General features: G+C 39.4%; 1 protein-coding gene across 1 annotated transcript; it reads left to right on the top strand.

Moving 5' to 3' along the window:
• Nucleotides 1-470: 470 nt before the first annotated feature.
• Nucleotides 471-8,709, top strand: LOC103066093 (gastricsin-like). The gene is made up of 9 exons (XM_007442194.3): nucleotides 471-603; nucleotides 1,854-2,001; nucleotides 2,478-2,595; nucleotides 2,754-2,872; nucleotides 4,458-4,657; nucleotides 6,052-6,174; nucleotides 6,789-6,936; nucleotides 7,511-7,609; nucleotides 8,426-8,709. The coding sequence occupies exons 1-9, from the start codon at nucleotides 548-550 to the stop codon at nucleotides 8,579-8,581; spliced, it is 1,167 nt and encodes a 388-aa protein (XP_007442256.1). The 5' UTR covers nucleotides 471-547; the 3' UTR covers nucleotides 8,582-8,709.
• The last annotated feature ends 4,228 nt before the right edge of the window (nucleotides 8,710-12,937 follow it).

Raw genomic sequence — 12,937 nt, 5'->3', positions numbered from 1 at the left:
ACTTTCCATTTAGAAGGTTACAATTTGGAATTCTCAGGCTGCTGATATACTGTTGACAGGCCTTGGATGGAAACAATATAGATTGCATTGTTGATTATGGCCATACTGTATATTTTTCCATTCTAAACCCAGATCTATAAGCAAAAAGTTTCCTTCAGCCTAATTTTCAAAAACACACATCAAAACTATTGTCACATGTACAAGTGGAAATATTTTAATTAAGAGAACTGAAGTCATGATGATAAGAAGACTAGTACCAATCTCTGCTCCTAGAACATTATGTAAAACAGTGTTTGCTTTACTGATTAAATAGGTCTACTTGAGATAAGTTTCTAAATGTTTTTGAGAAGAATCTCGATATGGAGTATCATGATCCATTGATAAGGGACTCATACATGACTTTGTGGAATGTGTTCAGGGGAAAAACCCACCTCCACTCAGGGTATAAAAGAAAGGAACCTAGCATACCAATCTTTACCTAGTGTCCCAAGTCCCTGCAGGAGCTAAAAAAAATCACTTTAGCAACTGCATTTGGGAACAGAGCACCATGAAGTGGCTAATCCTTGCCCTCGTATGCCTTCACCTCAGTGAGGCTATTATCAAGTGAGTATGGCACAATTATGTTATAGCTTCAATTGCTTTTCAGCTTCAGTTGCTCTCAGAGTAAAACATCTGTTTCAGATATCTCTCTCTCTCTCTCTCAACCCTGGAATTTGCTACTATGACATGTGGTGCTGGCTATCAGCTTAGCTAGTGTCAAAAAAGGGTTGGATTGATTTGTGGAAATCATGGGGATCAGTGGCCATTAGACTCGATGGCAGTGTGCCTGCCTTTGAGGGCCATCTAGTGGGAGACTCGTGGGCTTTCTTGTGCAGTTGATTGGCCACTGCTGGACTAGATGACCCAGGGGTCCGATCCAGCAGGATGTTGCTTTTGTTCCTATGCTTATGCCCTTACGCTCATCCCATTTCTGTATTAGATTCATGTCCTTTTCCTAAAATGTTCATGTGGAAATTGTAATGCCTTTTGGGCATAGTTTTAGAACTATGCATGCCTTTACACTTTACACTTTGTATGCCTTATCTGATATGTTATCTTGCTGCTCATTACTTTCATCTTATTCTTTCATAGCATTTTGCTGAAGAACTGCATCCCAAAATTCAGAAGGGTCAATGTTGAAGAATAACTGGATTTACTTTGTGTTTTGGCTCAAAAGTGGAAAATTAGGTAGCATTGACCTAGGGGACATAGGGCTGCAGCTAAAGATGTATACTCTGGGATATTAATCATTATAACTCCCAGGAAACCCAGGAAGAACACCTCAGATGCATAGTTATAATTAGGAGTAACAACCACTCTGTGTAGCTATTATGATAAATAACACTTCTGTTTCCTATATGGGTATTTTCAGGACGGTGTAATACAAATTTTTGTGTTATATTAGACTAATAATTCATCCCATTCCATCTTCTTTCTCCAAAATTAGTGAGTCAGATTCTCTCTTTCTCTCTCTCGGTCCTTAGTTTACTGGAATTATGCTGCCTCAGCTTTCCAGTGCTTAACAGAATGGACAAAATTAGAACTCATGTTGTTACTCAAATTTATAATGCTGTTATAGAATAGTAGAGTTGAAAGGGGGACTTTGAAGTCCCTGAGTCCTATTTCCTGTTCAATGAAGACAAGATTTAACCCTGGCAGGATTAAACAGAAGTTAGTATAATTTCCAAAGTGACATTGGGCTCAATCCGGAGAAACTCTTTAACTGCCTAAAGAACTTTCAGTGAAAAAATTTAATTTGGGAAGTATCTAGAGCTGCCTTTTTGACTCTCCACTTAACTGCCCACTTGACACAGGGTACCCTTAAAAAAATTCAAGTCTATGAGGGAAGTGATGAAGGAAAAAGGTGTCCATGAACAGCTCCTACACCGCTATTATGATCCAGCCAGCAAATACATGAACAAGTTTGCCACTGGCATCGAGCCCCTTGCTAACTACATGGATGTGAGTATCTGGCTAGTTAAGGGGAAACTATCACAATTATGGCAAGATGAAAACTAGACAGGAATAGTTTACATTATTTGAGAATATCAGAGGCCTGGTTCCAATTGCAATTGTGTAATAATCTGGAAATTTGCTGGATAGCTAACATCAAACACAGTCACATGCACACAATTAATATGTGCACAATTAACACTAAAGCAGATATGAAAACCTAACTGAATTGTAAATGTGATTACTCTGGCTATATAGTACCTACTTAAAAAAAAAACTATCACAAATCAGTTGGAATGCTTTGTAAACCCATGTCTCTGAAATTTTTATTTCTTCCATATTTTTGCTTATAGCCATTTCTAAAATATATTGAACAATATGTTTCTGAGTGGGTACAGGATGTTCTATTGAATGTGTTAAGTCCTTACATTATCAACATCCAAGTGCAGAAGCCTTGAATGATGACAATGTCTTTCTTTCTCTAGATGTCCTATTATGGAGAGATCAGTATTGGAACTCCACCCCAGGACTTCTTGGTTCTCTTCGACACTGGGTCATCCAATCTCTGGGTGCCATCTGTCTATTGCCAGAGTGAGCCTTGCAGTGAGTACTTTTCTCTCATTCATTCAAGAATAAAAAAATACACAAATTGTGGAAACGCTTTTCTGTCCTTCAGGCCCATTGTGATATTATTTAAACCTGGTTTTGTTGTTAACTCAAAAGTAAAACCTTCTCTCCTCCACTCTCATTTCTACCACCAGCAAACCATCCATTATTTAATCCCAACCAGTCTTCTACTTACTACAGCAATGGACAAACCTTCTCTATACAGTATGGAAGTGGTAGTCTCACTGGGGTCTTTGGCTATGACACTGTAACGGTAAGTAGCAGTTCTCTCCAAGTGGAAAGTATTTGCTTCATTTGACACTCCTAGCACCCTAATGCAATGTTATTGATATTGTACAGTAGACAGTGTTGGTCTGGTCAGTGACTGAAATCAAGATGATGATGATGATGATAGTTGGTAATGAACTGAATCTTGAAGACATTCAAGCTTGCAGATACTGAAATTTTATAAATGTATAAAGAGGTTGGGCCACTTCCACTGGTCTTACTCTTACCTTCTGCTGCAGTATCATGGGGTTGTGCCAGTGTCCTCATGGCTGTTTCCTAGGGCTTTGATGGATGAAGAAGGGAGAGCTGCTAGTTGGCTGATGTGGATGGTGCAAGGGGAACCACAAAGGCATCTCCCAATCCTTTCTGAAAACCAGTGGAAAGAAGCCAAGGCATCACACCTTGACTGTAGTGGGAGGGGAAAATACCAGGAGCTGGTGCTGATACAGAATGGGAATTTAGCCAGTGGAAGCCACCTACTCTGAAACTCCAACATAAATTGCCTTCATCTTTACCATGTTCAGTTGGTATTAGGGTGCTCCTACTCCAATGATTCTACTCCTTGCTGTGTTATACACGCTGTTCCCAGGTTCGGCTTATGGTCACTCACTCACACACTCACAGCCTGTTGAGGCATGCGGATCTTGTCAGCCCCCTTTGCTTTCTACCTGGGTTTTCCAGATAGGTGCGGCTGGAGCAGACAGACACACAGCCCTGGTCAACAGCTGGGAAATAATTAGGGATACACACAAATCACTTCCAACCGAACACTGAGGCACAAGAGGTTCTTTGTAATACATGGAGACCCAGTGAATTTAAAGTAACAGCAAAACTTTACTGGATGCAAGGTACATTTGCTCTTTCTCATACACACACACACACACGCTCATCCACACTTACCCACGTCCTTCCCAACTAGGCTGCCAGGCACTAGCTAGAGGGAGGGAAGCCACCAAGTCTGGATCCAAAGGTGACTCAGATGACTCAGAGTGGGCGGGCTTCAGGACCCCTTTTATCCCCAAAAGTCCTTGCTGGGTTGATTTACAAGTTGATGGGATTGGGGTGAGGGTTTCCATGTGCTCAGGCCCAGCTTCCTTTTTCTGGTTCAGTCCTTTTTCCTTAACGACTTGCTTCCTTCTTATCTACCTCCCTGAAGGGATCTCATAGATAAGTTTCCTGGCTTTTGTCCTCTCTGCTTACGTGCCTGCTTCATCTTTAGGTTATGGCAGCTTCAGCCTAGTCTCACAGTTGACATCCCCCTCATGACATCAGCTCCCTCCAGCTGGTTGCACATTTATGTGCTGAGCATTTGGGGATATGAGAATGCCTGAATGGGACAAGGTTTATCTATCTGTTAATATCAAAAGGGCAAAAAATGTTGAAGTATTTTAATATATATCATGATGGACTGATCATGATGCTGGACAGGTTTCCATTCTCTAATATTCTGCATAGTGAATTGTTTCTCTGTTACCGCAAAAGAGATTAGTTATCCAGTAATTTCAGTTTTCTGAACTTCTGTTAGACTATTGTGCTTCCCTTACCTTATGACTCCTCCCACTCCTTTCTAGATCCAAGGCATTTCTATTACCAATCAAGAATTTGGCCTAAGTGAGACTGAGCCTGGCAGTGCCTTTGTCTATTCAAAATTTGATGGCATCCTGGGGTTGGCCTATCCTTCCATTTCTGCTGGCGGTGCCACCACTGTAATGCAGGGAATGATGAAGGAGAACTTGCTTGAGTCTGCTGTTTTCAGCTTCTACCTGAGTCAGTAAGTATAAAGTCCTTTCTACCTTTCTTCTTTTGATTGGGTCGTTTTGGTCCACCACATTTATTACTCACTTCTCTTCTATACCTTGTATATAGCTTACACCCTATGTCAATAAGACTTATGGAGCATGTTTCTCTGGTTGGTTTCTCAGGATTTTGAGACGGACAACTTAAGATCACTGGGCATTTTTGACCTTTGGTTTCTCACTTATTTCCTTCAGGAAGCTATCCAGTGAATGTTTCTGTAAGATAACTGTAGTGGACTCTCTTTGGATTACAGATTTAAGATTCAAAAAAGTGCTTTTCTCATTTTAATCTAAAAGAGAGGGAAAGCTTTGAAAATGTCAACTTTATGTTGCTATGTGGTACAAATACTAGGTGGTACTGATGAAGGAAGATTGTTCTAAAGACATCCTATCTGTTTATGGCAGAATGGAGATTTGAACCCAGATCTCTTGGTAGTGATCACTAAATTCTCAGCCCCTCTAAAATACTACTGACTCCTGGCCACAAAATGTTGGTCATGCCTTCCTCTTAATATTATAAGAAAAATGCTGCTCCAATTGCTCATTTTTCCCTGTTAAAATAGATTCTACTTTCTTTTGTCTACCTTATTTTTAGGGTGCTTTAGAATTTCTTTAGAGTTTTAAAAATGATTCTTGAGCTTACCTTACTGATGTGAGATAGAGACTACTGTTTTTTACCTTATCATATTTCTGTCCCTCACTCTGTGTGCCTCCTGATCTGAAAACCACCATGGGAAGACTTGATAGATGATATCCTAGCACTCTTTAGCACCTGAAAGGATACACACAGAGAAAGGAGACCTATTATCTGTCATCCTGGACAATAGATTTAAGTTATCAGAATCAGATTCCAGTTTAGTATTTTGAAACATCTCCTAACTGTAAGAGCAGTTTGACAGTTAACCAAATACTCAGAGAGATGCTGGGCACTGCTTCAACGGATGTGTTAAAGCAGAGCATTGTGAGTGACAATTCATGGTTGGTTTAAACCAGTGTTTTTCACACTTGGCAACTTTAAGATGGGTGGACTTCAATTCCCAGCATGCTGGCTGAGGAATTCTGGGAGTTGAAGTCTACCCATCTTAAAGTTGCCAAGTTTGAAAAACACTAGTTTAAACTGAATTCCAGCCTATAGAGTGAAAATGGGTGGCCTAAATGGCCCCTTCTATCTCTGTGGTTGCATGATATCTTCCCTTGGAGTTGAATTGAGGCATAAGAAACCAGCCAGAACTTCAAAAAGGATATTATTTCACTGTGAAAAGGCTCTCACACACAGATCTCTCAGCCAGCTAAAAAGGAAACATTGGTATGATCCAGCAATACATCTCGATAAGATTGTCCTTCTGACTTTCTGCATTGATCCCATTAGGCAGCCAAGCTCCCAGAATGGTGGTGCACTTGTCTTCGGAGGAACCGATCCCAATCTCTACACTGGACAGATTAACTGGGCTCCAGTCACCCAAGAAATGTATTGGCAAATTGCGATTGATAGGTAAGGCTGTTCTCAGCGGTAATATTTACAGAAAAGCCTGATGAAAAAACAGCAGAATCTTATGGCTTGACATGAGGAATGATCCCTTGGAGATGGGATTTGAACTCTCTACATCAAGGGACACCAATGATGGTAGGGAGACCAGATCCACTCAGAATGTTGTAACTGATAGTTTTTAATATGACAGAAGGCAAAGGTATTACATGGAGACGTAATCACATTAACCTAATTGAATGTAATGGCATTTGATTGTTAACCTTTTCCCATTCTCTTCTTTCTTCTGGCTCCACTTACTCTTGGGGGGAGTCCCTGGCTTCCCACACCAAGGCATCTCTGATTTCACTAGTATCAGCTGGTCAGCAGTCATTAACTTTGTACTCTATGAATATGTTTTTTAAGCCTGCTTTTATTTCTGGGGCAATCCTCTTTTTTCCTCTTTGGAAACTAAAAAAATGACTCTGGTTGTCTAATGGCAAAACCTGGACAAGACAACTACCTGATTTTATATTAAGATAATCACAGCCACTCCAGTTCCAGTGATGCCACTGGACATCTTTTGACTGACTGTGGAAGAGCAATATAACAGTGAATGTCTCTGAAATTTTGTTCTCTAGCTTCTCTGTTAACAACCAGACAACCAACTGGTGCAGCCAGGGATGCCAGGGCATCGTGGATACTGGAACATCCCTCCTCACTGTTCCTCAGAATGTCTTTGGAGAGCTGATGCAATACATTGGAGCTCAGGAAAACAGCTATGGCGAGGTAAGGGAAAACAGCTACATGCAGGGACAAGGAATGCAGAGTGTAGCTGGCAATACTAAATATCAGTATGAGACCTGGGATACTCTTATTGTGGGTATACAAATATTCCCCAGACAAATCCAGTAGAAGATGATGGAAAGATTGACTCCCTTAATGCTCATTTCATTTATTCAGGCAATAGGAATTGCGAGGGATGGGGGAGGTGGGAGAGGGGAGGTGGGTTATCCAGTTGCCAGAAAATATAGAGATTACCTGGCAGGCTCTGCCTTGGTTGCTAGCTCTTAGTTGAGCTGTTATGAAACCAAACCCGATGCCAGTGGAGATTGTTTTTAACTTCCATGCATGTGCCAGTATAGGGAAGAGTTGGCTTTTTCATAAGAAGGCTAAGGCAAGGATTAGAGGTCTCCCTTCTAATGCATCTTGATCTTGAATTGAGCCAGTGCACTACTACAGCAAAGTAAATCAAATTGAGAAGTAGAGCAGAATGCTGTGCAATTTACTTACTGTCTAGTTTATCCCTAAGAATGCTTACGGTTTTTGCACATTTTCTCTTATCTTCTTTCCTATTGTATAGTATGTGGTTAACTGCGATAATATTCAGAGCATGCCCACCATCACGTTTGTCATCAATGGAGTTAGTTTCCCCCTGAGTCCATCTGGCTATGTCCTTCAGGTGGGTCATTCTTTTCAACAGCTGTTTCCATGTTGGCCTTAGGGACCCAAAATTACCTTGTATCAGCCATTTCCAACTTGAAGCCCTCAATAGGTCTTAGGTTACAACTCTTATAATTCCAAGATAGCAGATAATTGTAATAGAATCCTTGTAGAAGGCATTAGGTAGGAAAGGGTGCTTGACAAATTTGCTAGTTCTGCAGGGGGAAGAGGAGGGACAATCTTTCGGTTTAGCAGTTGTGTGGTTGCTACTATAGAAAGACATAGCACAGTTGTATCTCTTCATGACATCTCATCCTGCTCTCCCTCCCTTGGGAAAGCAGAGGGGAGTATGACCTTGAGATATCCTCATGGGAAAGATGAAGTACAATAGATAAGAAAGTTGGCAAGTTATAAAAGTTGTTTCTTAGGAATGAGGCACCAGAAGGTGCAGTATGGTGTAGGGTCTGGTGGCCATTAAGAAAATAAATATTTGAGCAGGCTTGAGCAATTGAAGCCAACATGTTGACTCCTGGTGGTCCATGTATTGAAACCAAGACTTGTGATTTAGATTTTACCTTTACTGTAGGGAATTGAGGAATAATGCACTGAACTAACCTAAAAATGTGTTATTTAAAATGGAGTTGCAGAATAGTATAGTGATTGGTGGTTAAAAATCTTGGCAGAGTGTTATATGTGATTACAATCATAGAGAGTTTGAATACTGAAAGTTAGTCTTTGCTTTCTCAAGTTAGTCTTCTCAGGTTATATCTGATATTTTGAGAAAAATGCCTTAAACTCAAGAGTTTTAATGCAGTCTATGTCTTTTCCTCAATAGTATTCTGGTGGCAGTTGCCAGGTTGGCATGATGCCCACTTACCTGCCATCCCAGAATGGGCAACCTCTGTGGATCCTTGGTGATGTCTTCCTCAGGTCCTACTACTCTGTGTATGATTTGGGCAACAACCAGGTTGGCTTTGCAGCAGCAGCATAGACATAGCCAACAGTTTTATGCAGTACTTTACATCTGCAAAAAATCTTCCACTGAAAGCGATAATAAATCAAAGTCGGTTTCCTCCCCAAAGTAACTGGAAGCAAATAAAAACATGATTATGCAAAGAACAGTCTCATGTATGAATTTTTATTGGCCAGTTGTGAGAGTATGGCACAAGAGGAACGGTTGGAAGAAATACAATATCTCAATGTTTTCTTTGAACTACAGATTTCCTCTATTTAATTCTTCTATTTAAATCTTCCCCTATTCCAAGGGCTAAAGAAATATTACCTAATATCTTCTTACTATTTCTCCACATGTTACCTTATAATTACCTCCTTTATATAGTTGCCTTGGATAGAGAGAACTATATGCAGCCAAAAAGTGCCCTTTTTTTTTACATCAAAGTAATAAAATGTGGGTCCTAATTACTGCCTTTAAACTCAATAAGAGAGAAGGAATGCCCATAGGTAGATTTCTGTGGAGATCAGATCTGGAGACCACAAGCCAAGTATCAACGTGTCATAGATTTTGTTGGAAAATTATGGCTCACCATGCTGAATGTTGACCATTTCAAGAAGATGGCCATACATTGTGGTCTTCATGCAACCCTTATCGAATCCTTTTACACCATCACACTATTACATTGCTTCATATGTTTGCTACTGCTATGAAAGTATGCAATGACAAATTATAATACTGAATAGTCTATAATGTGGAGAATATACCACATCAGCACCATTTCATGAACACCCACTTAAGTGAGATCATCTCTAAAATGTTCAAGATGTACACAGTGAGAAGAAATATATCCTCTTTTGCAGAAACCCTAGTAAACTTAATTTAGGTTTTCCTTCCCTTCATGCAGTTCACTGAGTGTTAGAAGAAAAAGAGTGGGTGATGTGCCTGAATATATAGATGTATGACTGATAAACTCCATATGATTTAGTATTCAAAGTGTGATCAGAAGGAAACAAATGGAAGAATTAAAAGGTTTTAAAGCTGACTTTGTAAAGATGAAAAACATGACTGGAGCTGCCTTCTAAACATTAAAAAGATGCTGAGGTAGAGTTGCTTTTTCTCTTCTATTTGAAGTTATCCTTAGGCGTATAATGCAGAGGTGGATGGTGGTGGGTATGACTTGTAAAATCCAATTGTCTGACTTCTCAGTAGAGTTTTTTTTGTGTAATAGTATAGCAGTCACTCTACTATACAGCTAGAATAATCTTTGAGTGGCTGTGTAATGGGAAGTTGCAGAATCCAGGGAGCAAGGAACTAATCACAAGTAGAGGAGAGGACACATGAGGTTGGCAGAAAATAGTTGGGGTCCTAGAATTAAAAAAATGAATTTCAAACACAAATTCACTCATGTAATTATATGGCCTACCTTCTCATTTTTATCAATATTAGAAAATTAAGCCTTTCCTTTATTTCCAAAGTCTTTGTGTTCATTAACTGACTTTCATATGAAACTCAGTTAGAGGCCTAAGTCCTAGGGGGATTCAAAAGGATGGTACCATACACTAATTCCATGTCAAACTATCAGAAAATTACACAGATCTCTTGGACAATTGAAAACTGAAGAATTTGAAATGGTTATACCAGTTAGAGCTCAAGTTGTCCCTTTAATACAGTGGTACCTCGAGTTATGAACGCCCCTCACGAATTTTTCGAGATACGACCAGCTCCGGCCCCAAAAATTTACCTCGAGTTGCGAACTCTGCCTCGAGTTATGAACCGGATCCATGGCCATTTTCCCTGCTGCCACGCAGTCGCGGCTTCCTGTGGGCGAGATCGTGGTAGCAAGGAGACATTCGGTGAGGCTTGTGGTGTGTTTTGTGGCATTTGGAAGGTGTTTGGTGTGCTTGTCAGCATGGCTCCAAAGAAAATGCAGAGCAGGCTTGGCAAGAATAAGGCTTTGAAGAAAAAAGTGACGATCGAACTTAAGAAGGACATTATAGAAAAGCACGATCGTGGTATTCGTGTGACTGATCTGGCCTTGGAGTACAAGATGGCGAAGTTGACCATCTTGACTATTTTCATGTTTTTGTGGTTTAAAAATAAAATGCATATGTTTCAGAACTGTTTAACCGTATGTATTTACATTGAACCTTATGGGGGAAATTTGCCTCGTGGTGCGACCAAATTCAGAGGGCGGATTAGCCGTATTTACATTGAACCTTATGGGGAAATTTGCCTCATGGTGCGACCAAATTCGGAGGGCGGAACGGATTAACCGTATTTACATTGAACCTTATGGGAAAATTTACCTCGAGTTGCGACCAACTTGAGTTGCAACCAGAGTCACAGAACGGATTAAGTTCGTAACTAGAGGTACCACTGTATTCTCCTTTATCTCAGTAAATGATGGCTGCTACTGATCCTTTAGGAATTTTAAGATAGATTTGGGAAACATGGTAAAATCTGATTGTCCTAGTTTTCTTTTTTTTTTGGTATTCCCTAGTTTGGCAGAATAAGGAAAAAGGTAAAAAGGCCCAAGATATCACAACAACTAATAGCATCACTTGCCAATCCATCTATATTTCTGTAACAATATCTACTTTCCTCCCACTTCCCCTGTGAACATGTATCTCAAATGAGCCACTGTGAAATGTATAATGTGTTTCTTACATAAAAAGTCATCAAAATGTTTTCACTAATAAATGCCCCTAGCTGTCTCAATCAAATGACACTATGCAAATATTGCTTTTATAGGAAAAAATAATTATATGGCAATAGGAATGAGAAAACATAATGAACAGGGGCTGAACATCTAGCAGTCCATGTAGGAGACATGGTGGTGGTGGTTCAGTACAAGCCTTGTATCCCACAGATAGGGCTGTGTCAGGACTTCCCAATTTTAAATTATTTTATTTTATTTGTGGCTGGATCCTTGGCCCAGGAATTAGTTCCCCCACCTAGTGTTGGACTTCTGGATATTTGTTTCCCAATCCTTGGATATGATTAATAAAAAACAGATCTGTTTTCTTTCCATCATATATGGATAAACCATAAACATTGATCAGGACATCTTTTTGGTTTAAAAAGAACATCCTTGCATTTTTCATTTTTTTTTCCCTTAAGAAAATAGTGCAACATTTCTTAAGGAAAGAGTACAGCATTTGCAGATAAATCAGATCATGATGAGGGAATTATGCATAAAACCAAAGGGATAGCATGGGGAAGAGAGGAATAGAAAGTTGGATGAATCAACTAATTGAAGGAAGTTCAAGTAAAAGGAAGGAATATAAAGTTGGTTTATTTGATAAAGGTTAAAATTAGACATTTATTTGCAAAGTTCTGGCAAACTTTGTGGACTTTTTGCTGACACCAGGATTGAAAAGTTGATGTTTTATGGATTTGCTTATAGATAAGGGATGGGATATAGGATGAAGAGATATCTGTTCTTATGCGGGTGAAGAGTTATGAAATGTATTTATATTTGTTGTGATGAAGGTTGGGAGTAACTTCTTTATATATTTTTCTTTTTATTATATTCTTTCTTTTCTTTTTCTTCTTTTTCTTTTTTCCTGCACTTTTTATTCTTTTTTCCATTCTTTTTCTTTAAGTTTAGTTTGTATTAGTTTTTACTATTATAATTAAAATTCTTAATAAAAATTTCATTAAAAAAAAGAATTGCACATGAGTGTTAGATTTCTCAACTGGAGCAATGTGTTTTAACTTGATATGCCTTACTGTTTAGTAGAAAAATGAAACAGTTTAGTAAAAGAAATTATAAGACCAATCCACTTCCTTCCAAGCGGAACACAGAGGAACTTGGAAGTCAACATTTCTTGCTAATATAAAGAAGGAGCTGTTTGCAACTCCTTCATGACTTCCTTCATGACTTTTTTTTTAAAAAAACTTCATTCAGCTTGGGCAATGACAAAACAGTGAGTAGGAGGAGGGGCACTGGAAGAAACCTAGAATAGAGTCCAAGAGTCAGACCCACCCCATTCCTGAGGGAGTGTCATAATTGGAGTATTTTTTTCTCTGCCAAATACTTTGCTTATCACATAGTGCACGTAATCAGGACAGTATCACTCAGAATCAAGGCAACATAGAGATGGCAATGTGGGAGAAAATGTGATGCTGATATAATTTTTTGCTGACTTAAGGGTGGGTGGATAACGTGAACTCAGCAGTGAGAAAGGCCCTAAGTCTGAACCATGATGTGAAGCATGACAGGGAATTAATAATTGGATTGATGTTTGTAACACAATAGAATGAAATTGGCAGGCACCACAGGTCCTTCTGACGGGATAAAACCCATAACATTTTAAAGAAATACTGTAGATGGAGGGAGTTTAGAGTCAACTGAAATGTAGGAATAAATGCTGCCAAATTTCAGGCAGA

The sequence above is a fragment of the Python bivittatus genome, unplaced genomic scaffold (genome assembly GCF_059951505.1).
Source record: "Python bivittatus isolate LINGU-HERP-01145 unplaced genomic scaffold, Pbiv_v1 ctg000700_np1212, whole genome shotgun sequence".
NCBI classification, from domain to species: domain Eukaryota; kingdom Metazoa; phylum Chordata; class Lepidosauria; order Squamata; family Pythonidae; genus Python; species Python bivittatus.
Note: the sequence above shows the minus strand (reverse complement) of the source record. Positions and strands in the feature narration are given on the sequence as shown.

Bases quoted from the DNA above. Each gene is read 5' to 3' on its own strand.
- LOC103066093 (XM_007442194.3), top strand. From the start codon at position 548: ATGAAGTGGCTAATCCTTGCCCTCGTATGCCTTCACCTCAGTGAGGCT. The intron at 2,596-2,753 runs GTGAGTACTTTT...TTCTACCACCAG, and splicing joins TTGCCAGAGTGAGCCTTGCA to CAAACCATCCATTATTTAAT. The intron at 2,873-4,457 runs GTAAGTAGCAGT...ACTCCTTTCTAG, and splicing joins TTGGCTATGACACTGTAACG to ATCCAAGGCATTTCTATTAC.